This window comes from Clupea harengus, chromosome 17 (genome assembly GCF_900700415.2).
Source record: "Clupea harengus chromosome 17, Ch_v2.0.2, whole genome shotgun sequence".
NCBI lineage: Eukaryota > Metazoa > Chordata > Actinopteri > Clupeiformes > Clupeidae > Clupea > Clupea harengus.
In genome coordinates this window covers 9,932,361-9,955,554 of record NC_045168.1, presented here as the reverse complement: position 1 = coordinate 9,955,554, position 23,194 = coordinate 9,932,361, and the positions used below count along the sequence as shown (strand labels likewise).

The window sequence follows — 23,194 nt, the reverse complement described above, 5'->3', positions numbered from 1 at the left end:
TATGTGCCACTGAGAGTGACATGACATCACATACGCTGTTCCACAGTACAAAGATTGGACATGTGTCCACGTCCTGAGTGATGAAACATCCTGCTGGTGGTTAATGCCCTCAGAAATGTGTGCTTGGAAGAAGACAGGTTATTTATTGAGACAGAAGTGGTCGAGCTGACCTTTAGGGTTCACAGTGAATCACAGTTAGTCCTCATATCTAACGATCTGGAAGCAATCAAAGATGACCTTTTCTAAACTCGTGTCCTATTATAGTACACCGTGATTATAACTCATGGGCCAACACACAGGAATTAACCAAAATCGTTAAGGAAATCTGGCATGATTTAACGAACAAAACAAAACGACAACAACAAAAAGGCGTTTCGATTGCTTACACATAACTTTTATCACTAGTAGCTGGCAATGGATTACATTTGAAGCACATATAATGAAAAAGCCCAGCAGCCTTGTGGATCTCTAAGGAGGAATTGGGACATAAAAGAGCTCCAGCTGCTTCAGGAAAAGAGCCTGGTCGGACAATGAAGGCACGGGGCATTCAAGGGCCGAGGAGGGAACACCTATTCATCCCTCTTCATTACCACTTCTTGTCCCTTGGATTATGTCCCCAGCAAACATAATGTCTCGTTTTATTGCGCTCGAGTTTTGTGGATGGACTGCCATCACTCCACTTGTTAGGGAGATGTTGCATTTGGCTCCAGCGTGGCCTTCCAACCAACATCAGCATAAACATCCATTACCCCCCCCCCCCCTCCACACACACACACACACACACACACACACACACACACACATACACACACACACACACACACACACACACACACACACACACACACACACACACCACCTCCACCTCCTCTCCCCAGACCCCTCTCCTCATTGTCATTATAACCAGGGATGGGGAGGGAGGGTGCGAAGGGGAGAGAAGGAAAGAGAGAGCCCGTGGATGGACGACATATTGCCCCGCTATTGTTTGGGAATAATGCAACTATTTGCGCCTGCATGATTATTTCTGGATAATTGGCTTGGGAGTATAAGGCAATTATTTCTCCAAACTAATTATATAGCTTTTCTTCTCTGTTGTATGCGAGTGTGTGCATGTGTGTGTGTTTTTTCAAACACATAATAAAGGTAATTTTTCACACTGCAATTATGAAGAAGAATCAATGTTTTGATGTAGACGCTCTGTCACGTTTCTATATTTCTCTTTTGTTTTGTTTTGTGTTTTTTTTTCTCCTCTCCTCTCCGTTCATCTCCGTTCATCTCCTCTCTCTCTCTCTCTCACTCAGTACGCAGTCACGGCGGCAGGGAGGCCTCGCTTTGGTACGTAAGGCGTTGTCCTGGCAACCATTTTGATGCATTCGATGATGGGGCACACGCTCAGGCACAGAGTGCAACCCGTGCAGCTGTCTAACACGACAGGGAGGTGGGTCTCTGGGTCAAACGTAATAGCCTGGAGAGGAAGACAAAAATAATGAAAAAGAAAGAAGAGGAAACAAAGTCAATCAGATTAGAAACGTTGTGGCCGTGCTTCTGGAAAAACACAGGGGGCGCGGCGCATTGCATTGGTTCTCAGGGGATGAGATGTTTCTGGACAAGTAGTAACAGCAGCTGTAGCCTTGAAATTACAGTGTTTAAGCCTACACTACCTCGACCCACCAGGGTCCTCTGCTCAATGGTACATCATCAATAAAATAACTTCCTCCAGAGGTAGCCCTAGCAACCCATGAAGCACAGTGATTTAACCCGTCCTCTTATATCTGTCCTATCAACACTTGATTTTTATTTTCATTTTTTTTTTTTTTACTGTGGTTGTTTAATATCAAGGGCTGTGATGAATGTATATGCAAATGAAACATCAGTAGGAACATTATGCCTGTAGAAGGAGAAAAAAAAGTGAATTAAACCATCACAGCTGCCCTTTCCTTCAACATGAGCTTTTTACAGCCTGTGCCTAGAACTGAGCGCTGCAGACGCACCCACAGGACAGTGACACAAAATGTTGATGAATGCCCCTCTTTATTAGAAACCATTAATAATATGTGATTCCTCTCAGAGATCCTCTCACACACAATGAGCGTCACAATGAACAATTACTGCTTTGATAAAACGGGCCCCCGCTACTTCATCAATACGCCTGTGATGAATCGCGCCAGACATTTATTTACCAGGATAAGCTGAGCGGGATTCTTTAATAAAACTGTCAGGGCAATCCGTCGACACACCAAAGGCTGCTCCATATTTAAAAGCAGCGGGGGGAGTGAGGGGAGGTGACTCGAGACTCTGAGTCCGGATGCAAGCCAGATCTGGGCCTTACAGAACAGTGTAAGAAGCAACATAGGGAAGGTCTAGCTTTAGCCTTTTTAGCTTTAGCAAAGCTTTAGCAACGCTCGATTGCGCTATGCATTTTTAGCTTAGTTCACCCCCCTCTTCAGTGATGTTACAGAGCACTACAGAGCACAATGTCTTCTCTTGCTCCTTTGCCAGGGGTTCAAATATGAAAGTGGATGCTGTCCCTCAGCTAAAGGTAATGCGACTGCTCGACTGAATCGTAAAGCTGGATTAGCGAGAAACCTCAGTGTTGCTTGTGCTTGTACCAGTCACGAAATTCCGAGGTCGAAGGGTGACAGTGACCCATCTATGTGTCTGAGGCACAAGGCTGGATTTAAGGCTGAGTGAAGACAACATGTGAGGCTGTGTGTGGGGTGGATGAGGGCTCACCTGGTATCCAGAGTCATTGCAGGTCATGTAGCATTTGCCACAGTTGATGCACATGTCCTCGTCTATCAAAGCCTGCACTTGCTCCTCATTGTTGAGCTCATGGTAGGCCCCGATGTACTTCAGAGCCCCACCAATTATATCCTGAGTTTAAAGGTACACACACACACACACACACACACCAGAGTCAGGATCAAAGGGCAGGCTGGATCCCATCACAGTGTATTTTATAGGGAGTTCAACACAATTAAAGAACATTAGAAGAAAAAAAGCATAGCCAGTAATCATGATCACAGGACAATGGGCACTCCAATTATAGGATTTCTTTGTTTTTCAGAGGGCTTTCATATGCCGCTGTACCTTTGGAACAGGAGACTTTTATTTAAACAGAGTATGTCCAAACCTTGCTATGTTCAAAACAACACAAAAAAATGACAGGAACCACTAGCCAAAACTGACACCTGAAAGATGTTTCCCCCTCACCTTGACAGATGGAACGGGCCCCTTGGGGGAGAAGGTTCTTGGTCCCTCGGGCTCCTCTGTCATGCTGGGCTCCTGGTCTCTGAGCCTCTGCTTGTAGACTGCCAGCGCTTTTTTCCTCTGCAGAAGGTAAGGCCCAAAGCTTGGCAAACTCTGAGCAAGAGACAACAAAGTGACGGGTGATTCACTAAAACAGGCCATTTATCTTGACACTTACAAGAGAACCTTCATTTGCTCGATTACGAGGCTTTAACCTGATTTTGTTGGAGCTTTCGCAGCAATAAATGGCGAGAGGCTTCGCATTGTTAAACTTATAGCAGAACTACAAACGCCATTTTACCCCCCACAAATGTCTAACCAACATAAACCGTCCTTATATTACTCTTAAAATCATTGCAGTTTAATCCCTTTTTAAAAATAAATGCTTTAATCTAAGTCGTTTAATGTGGCTGTACTCCAGTTTTACTTATTCATAACTACCCAATTATCTTTGGAGCCACTCTGTAATAAATTACACTTTTTTTCTCGTCTCTTTTTGTACTTTGCGGTGCATCCCACACTGCGGTGTGTGTGTGTGTATGTGTGTGTCCTCATTGAAGGGCTGTCTCTGGCAGGCAGATCGGTGTTTATGCTCTAACCGCGGTCATTGTGTCACTGGGCTCTTTTGGAAGTGGCGTGTAGCGGAAAGCCTCGGCGCTGCATCCCTCATTAAGGCATTAGCGGAGAACAAACAAGAGAGCGGAGAAAGTGAGGCCGCCAATGCCAACCCCACTGACCAAATTAAAGATAGTCTGTTTGCTTTGGCACTGGGGCCAGAGGAGGTTTTTTTTTCTCCCTTCACCCACTCTTCAAAAATTAATGAGATCCTTTCAGTCAACATTTAACAGTTTAGAGTGTTTCAACATACTATGGGCCTTTGCTGTTGTGTTCGAAAGGTGAACAAAAACGGCTTGTTTCATTTCTGCTCTACGCAAAAAAAACATGTATAGTTTCAATGGTTGTTAAAACAACAGATGACAAAAAATAGCCACAAAACACACACACAACCACACACACAAAAAACAACTTTATTTCCCATTTCTCACCTCGGGTCCAAATTATATCTCTTTTCCCAAACTGCTCCTTGAATGTGTTACCAGAATTGTTTGTGTATCAAAGAGTGGAATAATAGCTCTTGGATGGTCACAGAGTGTGATTTCTAGGAGATTACTGCCCTAGCCTTACCACATTTGCACCTTTCGCAAAGCCCTGTACTGTAAAATCATGCAATATATTTGCAAAAATATTCATTCACCATCCGGGCTTAAGACATTGCCGTGTCAATGAACAGGAATTGCTTGCTTACACAAAAATGGGTTGCTAGAAGCGATTCCACTTGATATATTTTTCAGTGGTGTTGATATTACAAGAAAACATTCTGCTAACCACTTAAAGTCGTTTTCTTTTTTTTTCCTTGCTTTACTCCCATGAGAGCAAAATAGTCCGAAACGAATCGAAATACATTCAATGTTTCCAGAATTCAATTTAACCCTGGTAGAAGCATCATACAAGGCTGTGCAGTAATCATTTCTCAATGTTAACAGATTTGCTTCTTGATTCGGCCATTAGGGAGAACATAAAGTAAACAATGGCTTTAGCTATGCCAAAAGCAAACAGAGACGAAAACACGATGCAATAAGTAAGAAATGGTCACATGTTCGGTTGTAATTGAAAGGATCTGCAGTACTGGCCTCCTCTTGATGCTGTGGAAGAAATGTCCTCTAATCTGCATTTCACACACCGAAGTGAAAAGCTGAGTTTTGATACTGAGATGTTCTCATTTGTCCAGTTGTTTAAAGAGTTGCTTTTTTTAGATGGTCTTCACCACCGCTTCACAAAGAAAATCACAGAGGGAGAGAGAGAGAGAGAGAGAGAGAGAGAGAGAGAGAGACAGACAGAGGGAGCGATAGAGAGAGATAGTGGACAAAAGGCCTTGATTCTTGTGAGCGGAGCCTCTGTGTGGTGCTTTACTGGGTGGGGGGATTTGGAACTGCGGTGGCAGCACTACATGTGAGTCTGTTGGGGGGTGAGGGGTGAGGGGCACTCTGAGAGTTCTCCCCCAGCTATGCGGCACTGGGTCTGATTACAGCACCGTTTGCCTCGACAGCAACACAGGTGATAAAGATCCATTCTAATGGAATGCATGCAAATGTGAAATTAATGCCTTCTCTTTCAATCTCCACCACCTCTACCCGTCCCCATCTTCTCTCTGCGGTCTCTCTCTCTTTCATTCTCTCCCTCTATCATTCTCTATCTTCCATGATTCACAGAGAGCTAATTTGACGTAGAGGTGCACCCAGTCACCCCATTATCGTCACGCACAGCTGGTGTTAGGGTGGGTGATGAGTGTGCATGCAGTGTGTATGTGTGTGTGTGGTGGGATGGAGTGGTATGTTTTGCCCATCAGACCCCCTTGGTGCAGGGTGTGTGTGTGTGGGGGGGTGACATTAGAAGCATGGTTGACGGCGGATGGTGTATCTGTTTTTTCTCTCTCTCTCTTCTTTTTTCATCCTCTATCTCCTGCCGTGTGCTTAAGTGGAGAAGTACCTGCTCGTGGTGATTTCCCCTGGATTACCATATTCATGACAGCGCAGAGAGAGAGAGAGAGAGAAAAAGAGAGAGAGAGAGAGAGAGAAGAGGAGAGTGCGCCGCACACGCCACTGCTCCGGGGTACAGGAGAGGCATTACCCTCCGCCTGGCAGGCCGTTTGTCTCCAGGCAGGGGGGGTAGGGGGGTGGGGGGGGTGGTGGCCTGAGACGTCAACAGAGAGAGAGAGAGAGAGCCTGGGTGGGGGTGGGGAAGGGGGTGAGAGGGGCCAGGGCGAAGGAGCAGCAGTCTGCTTGCCTGCCTCTTCTTTATGTAAATAGCAGCTTTGCCAGCTGAGCGTGGCGCCAATGGGACACGTCAGTGCATCTCTGCTGAGCGAGCCAATCAGAGGCAACAGCCCGTGCTTGGGGGGGGGGGGGGGGGGGGGGGGGGGGGGGTGGGGAGTAGGAAGGGTGGGCTCGCTAATTCATTTCAGCCCCTTCTGAAAGTTGGCCAGAGGGAGAAGAGGAACGAAAGAAAATCTGCTTGCTGTCGCAGTTATTTTCTGCCACAATGGAAAAATATATGAATGAGTGGATCAATATGTCACTTTGCATTTATCATATCGTGTCAAAACCCAAGTAAAAATCCTGGCATACTTCAGAGGGATTCTAGGTCTCCACTACGTTACCTTTATTTGTTAATGTCTTCAAAAAAAAATTGGGTTTCCAGTTCAAATTGAGGTGACTGAAATTGAATTGACTTTCTACACCCTGGCAACAGTTCTGTGAAGTGGAGCTGAAATGCTGCAGACGACGCCCCCGATCCCTGTGTTGCGGTGAAATATTAGGTTACTACGTCGGCAGCAGGGTGGATCAGGGTGCTGCTGAAAGTGGATAGTCTTAAAAACTGCAGTTGAAAATGCTGTTTAAATGGTGTTTACTCTCGACGTAGTGAAAATGAGCTAAGTGCAGCAGAATGTATCGGTTGCAAACACGATCAATATTTAATGAGATATAAATGTTCCCCCTATAAGGCTGACTCCCAAATACACCCTGTAGGATATATTCATGTTATATAAGTCTTTGGCTTGAACCGAAAGAGAAACATTGGGCTAATGGCTTTAGCTAATCCTTCAATGTAAATGCATTGATAATGATGATGAAACGCAATCCCTTTTGCATTGAACAAACTCCAAAACATGTCGGTCCAAATTCACAGAACATTGGTTTCTTATCAAACGGCAAAGCACAGAAATGTCTCCACTTTGAGCTGAGGATGCATCATCATCAGGGCCTGCGATGCACGTTGGCCTTAAATGTCTTTTGACATCACTGGAGCACCCATGTCCAGAATAAAGTATTAATTTGGTGCCAACCCGGATAAACCCTTAAATGATGATCAAAGAGCTCGATACAGAGCAGGTGCAGCAGGGGAAAACGGGGTGCTGAGTTCATCCACAAGTTTTTTTTTATTTCATTATTTTTGTTTCCCGAGCGAGAATCTCAAGGCCAGCCTCACTCACAAGGCCATCCACATGAAAGCAGAAGCGAACAGCTTCAAAGCTTCGGCAGACTCCAGCTACGCACATTCCGCCAGGCACTTGCTTGGTGGGGTCTTTAACTGCCAGCCCTCCTCTATATGATAAAAACATTAAGGCTTATTGCTTGGTGAAATGCACATTGCCATTAAGGAAAGACTTCAGGTCATGAGTATAAAGCGTGAGGGGGAAAAAAAAGAAGAAAGAAGAAAGAGAAAATAAACCCATAAACAACCCAGAGGCATAATAATTGTGCAATTTATCCTCACTAAACTACTGCAGCGTGCCATAATTAAATATGAAAACCTAAATTTATCTCACAGTCTTCAGCCCTCATTAATTTAAACCTGGGACAGCAGCACAGGATCCTAATCCGCCCTGCTGCATTCCCCAAGCCTCATTCTCCTCCTCCTCTCTGGCCATTACAGAGCATTAAAATGTATATTAAGCCTCGGCGGCCCATCAACATCAAGCATAGGGAGAGGAGCGGGACTACCCAGGGAAAGGCAGGCCTGGCCGCCGCACAAAGACAGGAGGATACTCACTTAGCCTCATTAAGGCTGCGATGCCTTCGGAGGCGGTGGCGGGGGGGGGGGGGGGGGGGGGCTGTGTTCCGCATGATGGCGGCCTATTTGTTGTGTAATAACTCAGCCAGCGCTCTATTGAGGAGTTGCCAGAGCGGGTGAGCTGTGTCTGCTTTAATGAAAGGTGCTGGATGGCGCACACAGCGCAAAAAGCCGGTATGCCAAACTCACGTCTTCAGCAATCACACCAAACTCTACTAATTGGATGGATTTCTTCTTCTTCTTCTTCTTCTTCTTCTTCTTCGTCTTCCCTCTCCCACCACCCCCCCTTCTCCTCTAAGACACATGCACACAAACACAAACACAAACACACACACACACACACACACACACACACACACACACACACACACACACAAATATACACACCTCAAGACAAACACAGAAGGAAGGGAGGGGAGGTAAAAACACAACATGACAACAAAACAAAACTTGTCATTGGGTTTGATTTGCCCATGTGTTTCATTTGCTCTGTTCTCCTCCCTAAGTTCTAATCAGACGTGTGTTTCCGCAGAGGCAACAAATAAGCCATTAAAACATCTGTGGCTTCATAAATAATGCATTGACGGCGGAGAACACTCGCCTGACACGAGCTACTGTCAGCACACAGTGCACGGTTGTTGTTGTTTTTTTGGTTATTTGTTGCAGATACGAAATTATCAGTGTCTTGGACCAAAAATTGGATCAGCTCGTGGCACTTCTCAACAACCCTTCAAAAACTACAAACCTGCAATTAAAGGAGGAGAAGTGTTTCCTAATGAGTGTGCCAACCCTTTGCTCGCAGCCCAGTGGTTTGCTTCTCCCAAACAAGTATCGGAGGCCCCTGGTGCCAGTGCACTAGCCCAAGTGGTAAACATCCTCAGCCTGTCATGGTCTTACATGCTGTCACATGGGCTGCTGTCTCCTAGATAATGACTTCCTCTATCCAGCAAACAAATCAAACAAATGTAGCATCTAGTGCGTGGCTTTTTTTTTTTTTTTTTACACAAATACTTCTTCACTGTCGAGGCAAAAAACATAAATCACCACTGTTGTCTTTCTTTTGCACTTTCAACCCCGATGCATCCGTGGCAAAAGAAGCCATTCGCTAACAAAACAAGGTAGCGCTCAAAGAGACCATTGCCCTCAGTCTCTGGGGTGAGATATGAAAGAGGCTAATGAAAGATCCCATAGAGAAGGCAGACAGGGATGGCAATAACAGTCCATCTTCCGGCCGGTCAGGCTAATGGCCTAGGGGGCGGCTTGACTCCGCTAATGCTAACGTACCACCCGCTTCGCACAGCCCCGCTCAGAACTCCATGCCGAAACGTTTCCATATGCTGCCGTAAATAAGGCCCATTTTAATTGGGAGTGTCACATTAAGGAAGAGGAGGTTTTTTCCGTGCTGATTGCGATGAAGAAAGAGAGGGGAAAAACGAGTGGGTGTTAAAACTCTGATGAGCAGAATGTCACTGGTTTAGCAGCATGGAGGAAAGGAAATGCGTTATCATTTGAATATGAATGGTTAGTAGATGTGTGGGTCTCTGTCTTTTTCTTTCTGTGTCCACCCATTACTGCACCTCACCATCAATCAATCAATCAATGTTTTCCCTTTTTTATTCAATGGCTAAAACCTCCCTCTCTCTATGTACATATATTTGTATGTCTGCCTGCCTATCTATCATTTTATCTGAGAGTACTACAGAGTTCCTATTAGTCTTAAAAAAAGTTTCATATTCTGTTTTCCTCCTCCTGAAATGCCATATGTTTCTCCCAGTCTGGACAAAACCTTCCTTATCATTCTGGTTCTGCACAGCCAGAATCACACTTCTGTGTAAACAGTTCCAATGACACTAATTACATATCCCCTGGTGGGGATGTATATTTAAATGAAACCCAGGATGCTGAGCAGTTTATAATTCAGAGCCACCTGTTATTTCATGGTATCAGGCACTAAAATGGGAGATAGGGATTTTTCATCCCAATCAAAGAGTAGAAACCTACTATAGTAATACCTGAAATAAAGCCTTGTGCACGAGGGTGGCAAACAATTCCTGTCTAATCTTTAAAACCCCCTCCTGTCCCATACCTTGATGTAATCAAATCATCACACACATACGCACATGCACACAAACACATACATTTAGACACATAAACACACACACACACACACACATATACACACACATACACACACACACACACAAAAAGGGAACAAGCGTAGCTTTTCAGCCCCCCACAGCGAAGGCCAGATCTGTCTGGCTGAGGGCTTCATTAGCTCCCCATGCCTGCCAGGCTAGACCGTGCCTCACAGCCAGCTAAACCACTGTTTAAGATCCCCCCCCCCCCTCCTCCTCTCTTCCTCCCTACATCCCCTGCCCGCCACTGGGGAGGCCGGCGCTCCCCTTCCTCGCCTGGCCGTAGTGAGCCAGAGAAGACTGTGGGAGTAAGTAGCACAGGCCCCCTGCTCCAGCCCTGCGGGGGGTGGGGACTGCAGAGCCGTGCGGTTAAGCTTACCACCCACTCACCCACCCACACACCCTGCACACCCCCTCACCCCCCCCACTCATCCACCCACCCGCCCTACACACCCCCTCCAGCGCCTCCCTGTGACGCTGAGGCATGCCACTATCTTCCCTGCCAAAAGCACACCTGTGGTTTAGAGATCCCCACCCCCCTCCCTCCCTTTTGCAGACGCCAGCAGGGAGCGTGAGCTGCATGTTACAATCTGTGGGCCTCCAAAGAGGTAAACTTTTATGTAACTTGTGTAGCACTTACAAAAGTTTTCATGAATATTTATTAATTCTTTTTGGACTTGATAGCTTGCAGTATTATGCTGTGTCAATACTGACTCTCACTTTTCAAAAAATGAAATGAAATAAAAGTCCTTGACAAATCCTTGTGCATATTTTGTATTATGTGTGGTGAGCAAGAGCCAATTAAACCAAGGAGCAGTCCATCTCTCCTGTGCTACTAAAGCAGTTGACAGACATCGAACGTCTTTGTCAGCAAATGAGGTTGCTAGGTTAACCAGTGTTCTTTCCACCCATCTTGACATGTATGCCTACCCCAACACATACTGTAGATGTGCAGCTTAATCAACACCTTGTCAATCATGCACTTCAAAGTGCGTGTGTTTACTTTTGCACCCTCCTGAATTCACATGTTTGCTCCCGTGCCTCCACTCACGCATTCACTGATCTCTTCAACTTAAATAACCAACTCTCTTGGAGACTTACACACACGCATCTCACTCACTCACTCACTCACTCACCCACTCACCCACTCACCCACTCACCCACTCACCCACTCACCCACTCACCCACTCACTTTTTTTCACAGTTCAAGCCATAGCATGCCCTTCTAGGCACATAACTCTAAAATGCAATTTTAGCCTCCAATGTAAGACCAATGGAATGATGTTAGAACAGGTCTGAGCCTTTTCTTGTTTGGTCTGGGGGATACAGTGGATTGCCTCCAGCCTCAACCTTCCTGTGACCCGTGCGCTGAGTGACTTTTCTCCCCACTGTATATCCATGATCCGCGCATGTCGGGGTATCTAGCAGCGAGACGCCTGGGGAGGTCCGGGCCAAGCCTCCATGTCTGCAGTGATGTTTCTACATGACACCACACGGCTTTCCCGCACCACTGCCTCCTGAAAGCCCGAGCTCAGTAGACACCACTGCCGCTGCTGTAACTGTAGCTACTGCTGTTGTTATTGTGGCCAGCGTACACAAGTCGGACCAATAATGTACCTGCTGGCACGGAAATTATTCTCACTTATTCACCTCTCGTGTGGCATTAGCATGTAAACGACGCCGTTGTGCCAGCGCAGTGCCACGGCCTGCCATCGGGTGCCGAGGAGTGGCGGCCGCGGTGCAGCGTCTGAAAGCAAAGCGCCGGCTTCAAAGCCTTCCCTCGGCTGCTATGTTAACGAGGGAGATTGTGATCCGATGATGAAGAAAAAAAATGCATCTAATGCTGCGCTTTGAAAATAACTTACTGAAGTTTGGTGCTCATTTGGGTGTTGCCTAATATTGCTGGAGCCGAAATGGGGGAGATCAGCGGCGAAGTACAGATGCCATGTGTAGACTGCCGTGTGGAGCAACAAAAGAGTGGCCTTTGTCAAATCTCATTTTCAGACGGCGCTTTATTGCCCTTGTATGAGTGTATTGTGTCGAGTGGAGGCGCTTCAACAAAAGTAATAAACACAAACTGCACATACTTACACACACACACACACACAAACACACATACACAAAAACAAAACAAACGTTCTTAATACAATATGCAATTCCAGACTTTTGAGTTTGCCTAAGAGGAGGATGTGGAATATTTTGTGCCACATTGTTTATTTGACAGTGATTCACAGTGTTTGTGAATGTGCTTTGATTGAGGTGATGAAGTTTGGCAGACTTTCTCCTGCGTCTAAAACGTACAGTAATAGAACAGACACACAGGGCTCTGCTTCCTGTGAAGGCAAATGGAAGCTTTCAAAATAAATAATAATAAACAAAAATTGTCTGCCATAGGTCCAGGCATTTATATTTAGCAAGGCACAGCAATTATGAAGCATTTTTTTTCAGACTGATAATTACAACATGATGCAAAATGGAAAGACTGCAGATGTTAATGCAAAGCTAATGAATACCTTGCACCTTCTGCGGGGGGGGGGGGGGGGGGGGGGGTAACACTGTGGTTAGTTTAATGGACACTTTCAGGCCTATGGCCAGACAGAGGAGGCAAGAGATGTAGTTCCTGTCTAATGGGTTCTGTCGGTAGCTCTCCATCATTAAAGATATTTAGATACACTATGGGGGCCGGCGGATGGGATGCTCACTTTTCCTACCAGGTCCTCCAGTCGGGGCACAGGCTTGCCCTTCTGGTGGCGTGCGGTTGGTGGGGATTGGCCATCCCAGTCCTGCAGCTCCTCAAGGCTCCTCAGGTAGAGCAGGGTTTTAAGGCCCAAACAGTAGTCCTCTATGACAGTGAAGTCCTGATTCTGAATAGCACTGCACACCTGGAACAGGGAAAAAATGTCATGGCCAATAATACCCTCCACACACACACACACACACACACACACACAGAGAGAGAAAGAAAGGGAGAGCGATATAATACAGGGATATGAATAACTACACATCAGAAAACCTAGCGAAGCAGACCCCCCTCAAAAAATTGCACATGGCATCCACATCAAACATATTCTGCATTCATTTCCACACAGAACTGAAGAAACCATTTAATTTCACTATCAGAAAAAAAAACCTCCAAGCCTTACACAGTCCAGTGCTTAACCAGATTTAGATTAGGCTCAATGACGAGCGCCATCAAAGCACTTCGATTGTTTTTTCTGCCGCAATCCGGAGAGGGGTATCTGATGTGCATGGTGCGCCGAGGACTCCTGTCCTTTGTGTGTGTGTGTGTGTGTGTGTGTGTGTGGGTGTGTGTGTACTACTTCAGCGGCAGCCCACCCCAAGTCCTCGCGCCGGGGGAGATAAGACGTGTGCTATCGGCCCCAGGCATCTCTGAGCTGACACCGGCCTGCGCCGACTGAGGGCTGAGCCTCGGGGGATTAGCGTGTTTAATAAAAAAGACACACACAGCATGCTAAAGCTAATGCTAATCACTCCCAGCAGTCTCAGTCAGTCGATGATGCGCCTACACAGACGCATGGCTTTATATCATTATATTCATATGACTTCTTTTTTTTCTTTCTCTTCACAATGTTTAATCAGGATTATCAGTTTTAATGCTAAACGTATCTACAAAAGTCACAACAAAGGATTTCTTCCGCAGAGACTGTGTGTGTGTGTGTGTGTAGGGAAGGGAAGGGTGGGGGAACAGTGCTGTAAGCAGTGCATTTAAAAACTGTGTATTTAAAAATTAAATCGCAGGCAGAATACCCCATGCTGGGAAAATGGGGACATTTATTCTACCCGGCTCCTGCTTCCAGATACGTTTTCATTAGGATTCTCATTTGCATAAAACTTGTTACTCTGCACTGTTGCGGAAGGCGTGTGGGTGTGAGAGAGTGTGTGTGCTTCTGTGCACATTTGTTGTGTGTGTGCTTGTGTGTGTGTTCGTGTGTTGGGGAGTACCTCTGCATATCAGACTGCAAAGACAAACGGCTACAGATACAATTTGATTACCCCATCAAATGCTGGACACGCACATTAACGCCTAACTGACAAACACACAACAGTAACTAATGGTACAGATCAGCCTGGATGAACAGCACTGTCTTAATATTATTATGAAACAAAAAAGCCTCGATTGATTTGAATGCTGGCCACAAATTATGCGATGAGCACCTGTACAACACAGTGGATGGGGTGGAGGGTGGGTCTGTGCAAAGGTCCAACCAGATCCACATGCGCTCAGGTGCGATTCTCCCTGAGAGACACACACACACACACACACACACACACACACACACACACACACACACACACACACACACACACACACACACACACACACACACACACACACACACACACACACACACACACACACACACACACACACACACACACACACACACACACACACACACGCACACACGCGCGCGCGCCACTGACCCATGCGCTATCCTTCGGGTGCTGAACCCTGTGTCTTTGCCCACTAATGAACACATACCTGGCAGGCCTGTACACGCTCGTCAGATCAAAAGTTTCACAACACATTTGAAATGGTTGCTAATGAGGAGAGGTGGAGAGTGGGGGTGAGAAATATGTGAAAGAATGGTACACCTTCATGAATCGCAATGAACTCGCCGGTTCATGCACCGAAATCCACCCCGCTTGCTGGCGCTCAAAAACAACAATGGTCCAAAAGCTTTTGGGTGATGCTCATGAAATATGCTCATGAAAAATTTACATGAAACAGTCTGCCTGATGAAAAGTGGGTTATATTTTTTAATGGTAGTAATTAGCAATCAACAAAAAAAATCTCTCTCTCTCTCACACACACACACACACACACACACAGGGGTCTTTCTTCCCTGGGCCTGCACTGTAAAATCATAAGCCTGTTGTGTGGTGAGCAGGAGAATGTCCATTACCGCTTTTCATTTGCTTCTGAACATCAAAGATGCACTGCCCAGCCATGGAGCATTTAGCACTAATGCAGCAGAGTCCTGAAATAAATCGAAGTGAGAATTTCTAAGTAGTTTCCAGGCAATTGAGACAGCAGGTCTTTTTTATCTGCACAGAAAAACTGTGGCTGCGCATTGATTTCAACTCCTTCTGAGATCTCAAATGCTTTTAGATTCCCTGCTCTCTCTTTCTCTCTCGTTCTCTCATCATGTCTCTCTTTCACTTTCTCTCTGCCTCTGCTATTTTATTTTCAGAGATAAAATGGCATTTAGCTGAGCACTCTCCTCTTTTCACTAAAAGAGAAAGATTAACTTGGCCTGGCATCCAAATGTTACGTTGACTATGTATGAACCTCACGTCCTTTCAATTTGAGCAATATGACCAATAAGCCAGAGGATACAACCCACTGATATTTTGCCTTGAAGCTCAGGTGAGCTAACTGATAATCGGGAAGAGTTGGAGCAGAAGAAAGCACATTTTACAAGTCAATGAGTATGGGCAATTCCCATTGTCGATAGACTACACTCAGATGGTTAAATGAGAGGAACCTTTACCCTTTTTCATGCACAGAAATGTACCAAGCTACTCAAATCAATATCACTGAGGAATTGGATTTGGAGGCTTGTTAAAATCATTTTCTTTTCGTTTTTTTGTATTCGATTTTTGTCATTCCTCAGCCTCAGTCGTGTTTCTGCCTTTTTAAAACGAGTGACTAATTCCTGGCGTTCTCTGGGCATACACAGCATTACAGCTACCTTATGATAGCTCCTTTATTGCATCTTGTCACTGTTTACATGCACTGGGAAAGACAGAAATGGCACCCAGGATCATTAGGATTGAACTGGCTCAGCAATTAGTCAAATAGGGCTCCACTGCTTCCCAAAAGGCCTGCCCATGAAAATGGTCTCCAAATCTCAGCTGCTCGCTTCCAATAAAGCAATTTTACAACCAGGTTATGACAGAATTAGTTTAAAACCCCACCACACAACCCTGCCCAAAAACACTCATTATGAATAAGACACAGCATTAACCATTATGTTCCTTTAGGCTGTCCACATTAACACAATGATAAGCACCGAGGTAAGACATTCAGCCAGGTATGGTGGAGAGAAGTCAATCGGTACAGAGTGGAGGAGGGAACGGAGGCAGGAAGGACAGAGAGAGAGAGATAGAGAGAGAGAGGGAGAGAGACAGAGAGAGAGAGAGACCCCTCAGGGTGACTGCAAACAAATGTTTTCGGTAATGAATTAACTACAGGGTATTGATCGCCGAGTGGATGGCATTAGCTCCTGCAGGATCTGCCGGTGGAAACGTTGCTTCATATAAGCTTTCGCGAACACGGGCCTTTGACAGTCAGGATACTTAAAAGACAAGTGTGGGGCACTGAGATATAAATGCCATTATTAAAAATAGAAATCCCCCCAAAAACGCTGCTTTTATAGATAAAAAAGTCCTGGTTTATCTTCGTGTCAGGTGTGAACAGCTGTAAGCATATAATATGCCAGATCAGTGCATCTGATGGTTCAAGTCTTTCAAAGGAGTCTGTTGCTTTACTCTCATACTGAACAGACGACTCAGATCCCTGTTTGAGGGACTAGCTCTGTGTACTGTATGAATGGGCCCAATCATATTGTTTGTTCTGCGAAGAATGAATCGGATGCCTAGGTAAATTGTTGGGGACTCTTCTGAAACAATGAGGCAGCTTCTCCAATATCGGTTCGGCCTTCCCATGATTCTCCCCTTCAATGACCACCATTTTTGTCGCCTTTCAGTCGACAAGAGACATTGATTTCAGCCCGTAAAAAACTGCCTCTAATCCCACGTGCATTGTAGATCACTGACTCCCCTCATTTAAGTACATTGTGTTGGTGCCTTGGCTAAATGTGTCCACTCTTAAGTATGACGATGTCTTCGGAAGTTTCCAAGCAAGTACAGCCATTCCGTCAATGGGTGCTTTCCTGATCAGGCATTGCTGTCAGCGTTCCGTTTTAAGAGCACTTATTGAGTATGCTCTCCTCACTTGTTCTTGGTGTAAACAACATGAAACACTGAACACACCCGCAGAAGACAAACATCCCGTACTGAGATTCTTACGCAACATGATAAAGCTGAGCCAAGCCTTGAAATTTTAATTACAATCTTCTGCTTAACATGTAAACCTATTATCATTCCATAATTACTCAGCTGAATTGCATCAAAGAAGCAAAACCTTTCAAGAAACCCCAAGAAACTACAATAGAAAGAAAACATTAGTGAAAATGATTATATTTCGTTACACAAAACCAGGAATTGAGGCATTTCAAGGGAGAGCATCCATAATTGAAGGAATTATGATTCGACTGAGAACTCATTATTTATTCTGTAATTAATTTCTCCTATTAATTCAACAGACAAATCTCAGGATGCATCGGGATAAAAACAGCCAGATCCCATGAGTTTCGGCTAACAGGCAGGTAGAAGGACCAAATTACCAAAACATTAAATCATGTTAAAAATAGTGGATGTATTTATTCACCGGTAGCGATTCAATTTGCATGCTGATTTTCAGACAGATTATTCCCATTGACACAGCGCATTGTGGCTATGTGATGCTTGAACCACTTCTCAGTCTAAATATTGAACTTTGGAAACGTCTACATTAATTCAAACTTTTTCAATTAAAACTTTCTCGACATGCAAATAAAAAAAAGCTACAAGTACAAGCAACTTGCTCAACTGGCAGACGAAAGGACAGTTCAACAGGGATTCAATATTATGGGCAACAAAAGCTACTTCTTCATAAATTCTGTATAGGGACACTATAACATATCCTATGACCTTATGTCACAGTGAGTCTCAAATATACAGGTCATGTCTATTCAATGCATTACAATAACTCCATTCTTGACTTATTTACAATCTAAGTCAATGTTACCTTGCACCAGTGCTTCTTACCTGTAGGACAGATGCTCCAGCATGGAGGAACTGCAGACCTGATTCAGCGGAGTCGATGCCTCCTGTGGCTAGGACGGGGAAGCCAGGGAGAGCCTTGGCGATGGCGGACACCGCCCGCAGGGCTATGGGTCGGATGGCATTTCCTGCAAGAAGGTAAAAACCGAACCTTTGACTGCGGAAAGGGCACCAAGTTACATCTCTGAGTCATAAACTGTCTGGGCTTGTTTTTTTAAATGGTGACCAGTGACCTTAAAGCACCAGGGGATTAGTGGTACTCCCTCAAAATCAGTTACTCTTGCTTATGTTCTCAGCCCTATATCACAGGTGACCTGTGTTTCATAGATGCACTTAATGCCTCAGAAGGTAAAAGGGTCCTCCTCCTCCTCCTCCTCCTCCTCCTCCTCTTCTGTCTCTTTCAGAGAGCCATGTGTTCCCACCTTCATACGCTTAGCATTTCCGGCTCTGGGGAGTTGTATGCCTTCTAACTTTACACCCTTCATTTATTTACCTTGGTCTCGATGTCCTGAATGAATTAAAAATCTCCACTCCAATTGCACTGACAGATGGAGCAGTTTATCACATTAGATTTAACCTCATTTAGCCGCCAGCCTTTGGTCCCATTGATCAGCGCCAGACATTGTCTACCCTCATTCGCCTCTGTGGCCGCTAAAGGCTTTCGGCGCAGACACACATGAACAGACACAACAGCTTCCCCTTCTTACATGGGTATCGAGCAGATACAGGCAGAGCTTTAAAAGGCAGAGACCCAAACTTGTTTTGAGAGCGCACAGTCCAGTGGCTGAGGATGATCAGCAAAGTGAACAAGACATCCAAACACGCGCTCAGTTCATTTCCTCATGTTGTCTTTAAAATTGATTAACTTAATCTCGTTTGTAATTTGTCCGAAGACTGCAACTGTATCCGGGGGAGATGGAACGGACACACACACACAAACAGGGAGATACTGATTCCTGCCCCAAGATTAATGAGTCTTATCAACACAGGGGTTTGTATTTCTGCAGCCAAACTAATTTCCTTTGAGGCCAGACTCAAATACGTCTCATCTGGAAAAGTCAAAAACCAAGCAAATCTTAAAACTGAGCCCTAGATTTGTTTTATGCGCAGACTGGCATAACCTCATGCAGTGAAGACAAACAGGTTTGTCACACTCTGTCTCTCTCACACAGAACACACTCTGTCTCTCGCAGAACCTCGTGCCGTGAACACAGACAGTTTTAGGGAGCTTTGTGTCTCGTTGCTGAAATAAGACAGGCACTGTAGAATTGACATACGACACATAGGGCAACCGTGTTAGGACCTCTGCAGGACCAAGTTTAATACATTAATCCCAGCCGTTCACCGGGGTCACTTAGGTGATATGGATTTCGGCACCATCCACCAACCGGTCGGGGGAGATTCGGTTTCCTCGGCTCCCATCCAAGCGACAGGCTTATCTCGGCTAACCCTATCTTGCCCGCCGACCCAGCGGAGGAGAGTGGGGGGGAAAGAAATGCAATTCCTGACACCTAAAGCCAGTGTAATCTACAGACATGAATTACAGCCTCCTTAGCACAGGGGATGCCGGGGGGCGACAGCAGTATGTCAGCTGACACTCAAGTGTAAATCCTGCCAGGCTGATAGCACGCGAGCCACAACTGCTTTCTGCTGAGAGAGAGAGAGAGAGAGGAGAGGAGAGAGAGAGAGAGAGAGAGGAGAGAGAGCGAGAGTGAGAGAGAGGAGAGAGAGAGGGGGGGATTCTGTATGAATAAACACAGAGAGGTCCTATTGAAATTTTGTATAAGCACCAAGAGCTGAAGGACTGATAGGTGGACAGGACGCCTTAAACGGACATCTCAGAGATGCAACAGCGTCTGCCAGATTTCTTGAGGTCTCAATATGTACTCAACAAACACACACACACACACACACACACACACACACACACACACACACACACACACACACACACACACACACACACACACACACACACACACACACACACACACACACACACACACACACACACACACACACACACACACACAACCAGTGAGTGACAGTAGCACCCCATCCCAGTCACATTTCCCCCCTTGTACTTCAGCTTGTCCTTCAGGTGGCAACCCTTATTGTTTGCGTTATTTCCTCGACAACGCAGCCTCTTGTTCAAGCGGCTCGCCGTATCCGTGGCTAGCACAAAAGAGCGCCTCTCCAAGGTTTCTTTAGCGTTCGGCCGGCTACTGTACCGGCACAGTGGCTCTCGGTCCGGAGGCAATCAGAGTAGCACGGCGGCCCCCGCCGCTTAAAGCAGGGCGGAGGGGCCCAGTTCAATCAGCCGAGGCCCAGATTGGCAAGCAGCACACGTAAGGGCCAGCATCTTTGATGAATAATTCCAAACACAGAGGCAGAGATGCAGCCTGGAAGAAGAAGAAGAAGAAGAAGAAGAGGAGGAGGAAGAAGGAGGGAAAAAAGGAGAGGAGGCTGCCCTGGACATCGACTGGCCAGGATTTGGCCGGGATCATAAGAGCCAAAGGAGAAACACACAAATACACAAGGTGAATATCGAGTGGGAAAAAAGAAATTCATGCAGCACCAAAGCTCACTATGGTGACCCCCACCACTTCCCCTCCCCCCTGCAACTCCAATCCTTTCTCCCAACGCTTGCTTCAGGGTACGAGACAGTAAGACTAGCATAGACAACTGCCTCAAAGAACACTGGAAAACCATGCTTGCTATATTGCTGGGTTGGCCTCAGACGTGCTACCAGCTATGTGTCTGATGTAATTGGAGGATTAAAGGGGAAGTGATGAGAAAAGATTTGTGGAGTGTGGTCAGGATTATGCCATTCACAGTCAGTGTTGGTTTCTTTAATTCAGTGTGCTTTAGCGTTAGGAAATTAATTAGGAAATAAATGAGACACTGCCATGCCATTCACAAAGATTTGTTTTTGTCTTTTAAGACATCTCTCTTTCTCTTTCTGTCCATGGCCATGTGACCATAACTATGCACGACCACACTGGAAACTAGTAACTAGTATAGTCACCTTATAGGAAACTAGAATAGTCACCTTCTCCTAGTTTCCGCCGCATCATATATTCAGATGCTCAGCAATCTATTTACACTGTAAATCCTGCAGCCAGTTAAATATGATTGTGAAGGCGTCCACGAGAATGCATGTCTTATGTGCTCCTATAGACTAGTATAATTGTTAAGATATGTCTGACATTTGCAAAATGTCATCGGTTCACCTTTCTTTTTGATGGCGCGATGGCATTGCGTCCGAACCATTACAAGATAAAACAAAACAGAACAATAGGCAGGGATGCAAGACGTACTTCTCCTATTTTCTTTCACAGAGAGCAAGCTCGCAGTGCGGGCCCAACAACACACAAGCTCTGCTTCAAAACAAATACACACTCACACACACACACACACACACACAAACACACAAACACACACACACACACACACACACACACACACACACACACACACACACACACACACACACACACACACACACACACACACACAGAGATTACTGCCATTCTAGTCTCCCCTTGATTTTTTAAACCACTCACATAGGTGAGTCTGAATCTGTTCTGATTAAAGCGGCATTGTCCAGAAGCAGCAACCAAACCATAGTCTCAAGATAACAATGGATAGCTTTTCAACATGTGGCTATTTTTTTGTTCGCTTTGCAGGAACATGAAATAGGGAAGGAAAAATGCCTTCGTTGCCAATATTGGCGATCGCTATCGGCCCCCGCTGTGCTCAACATGCATAATTCAGCATTTTGATATGCTCTTTTGCTATTCAAGGTCCTGAAAGGCTGCTAACTCCTCACTCACATACACACAGCTCAGCTGGGGCAGAGAGAGAGAGAGAGAGAGAGAGAGAGAGAGAGAGAGAACGAGAGAGAACGAGAGAAAGAGAGTCAGTCGTCGGCATGGTTTATTCTCTTGCCATGTGACAAGAGGTCCAGCGAGGTTCGAATACAGAAGAATGCTTCCTGAGGTTCAAGGACTCTTCTGTTTTCCTCCTCCTCCTCCTTCATCTCTCGGCCTCTCTCTCCCTCTTTCTGTGGTCTTTTTTTTTTGCACGAGTTGGCCTTCTGCAAGCACCAGATCATTGTTGTTCTGTGGATGCATTTGCTAAACAGTAGTCTTTAGTTTCTTGTGCAGAAGCGCGCTTCGATGTGACATAATTCTATGAGCCATGCTATAATGATACATGCTTGATTAGCTTGAAGCAAAACATCAACCACTGTTTCTGTGTATGCAAACTCTCTCTAGCTCACATTATCTATCTCTCAATCTCTCTTTCTCTCTCCCCCTCTCTCTGCCTTTCCCTGAATCGGAAGTCTGGCCCACAAATCGACTTGGGGTGCATGCACTGGGAAACACATGTGAGGACATGTGAAGCTGCTGCTAGCCAGTGTTGCATCAATAAATTATGTACTGTGTGCTTATTGCTGTGTGCAATGCATTGTAAAAGGCATGTTAGCGCAGAATAAGCATGAAATGTTCAAAAGAAAAAGGAAAGGGCCAAGTCTCTCAGTGATTAATCATTCTTCTCTTTTTTTTCCTTTTTTATTTTTTTTGTCTTGAATAGCTCATGTCACCCTGACCCACTACCCTGTTAAATTCTCAGAGCTTGTCCTCTGCTACCACTTTTTTTTAATCTTTGTTTTTCAGAATTCTCTTCTTTGGAAAGGGCATACGCTCTGCCTGGAGAAGACAGAAAAGAAACCAGAGCCCTGTGAGACAAAAACTAGACTGCCACTAAAGCCCTATATTACATATGGCCATTTTGGACAGCATTCGCACAATCCACTATTTGCGCTGTGAAATAATTCTGTTTTAAGTCTGAAGTGAGACACTGAATCCTGCATGGGAAATGTAGTCCTTTACATTAATGGGGGCTAGAAGGTGAAGGGAAAAACGTGAGCATGTGCTAAAACAATTACCAATAATATTAATGCTAATAGATCGCTAACAATTCTACAGTGTAGGCTTTGCTACTGACTAATGTCTAGTGCTGCTCGACCCGTTTACCAAGAAGCATAATGGAAACTAATGACACCCAAAGCCTTTTTAAAACTCAGCTCTTCTGTGCCTTCATGCCTAATGCCTCCGAAGCTCAATTATCTCTTCTTTAATCGCAATGTCTTGCAAATTGTCTCCAATTTCTTCTCTATTGCCATTAATCCAATTAGGGGGCTTGCAGAAACGAATAAAGTTATCTGTGCTAAAAACCAAATATGGGCACGTTGCAAAAGG

General features: G+C 45.4%; 1 protein-coding gene across 3 annotated transcripts in view; it reads right to left on the bottom strand.

Moving 5' to 3' along the window:
- Positions 1-810: 810 nt before the first annotated feature.
- dpyda.1 (dihydropyrimidine dehydrogenase a, tandem duplicate 1) overlaps positions 811-23,194 on the bottom strand; it is a 149,662-nt gene continuing 127,278 nt past the window's right edge. For 2 of the 3 annotated variants that reach the window (XM_031583900.1, XM_012815221.2), the window contains exons 19-23: positions 17,913-18,055; positions 12,719-12,898; positions 3,214-3,363; positions 2,734-2,874; positions 811-1,465 (exon numbers count right to left, since the gene is read on the bottom strand). In XM_031583900.1, coding sequence (XP_031439760.1) covers positions 1,298-1,465; positions 2,734-2,874; positions 3,214-3,363; positions 12,719-12,898; positions 17,913-18,055 — 782 coding nt within the window. In that variant the 3' untranslated portion in view covers positions 811-1,297. The remainder of the gene's footprint in view (positions 1,466-2,733; positions 2,875-3,213; positions 3,364-12,718; positions 12,899-17,912; positions 18,056-23,194) is intronic. The other variant, XM_031583901.1, reaches the window with a different exon arrangement.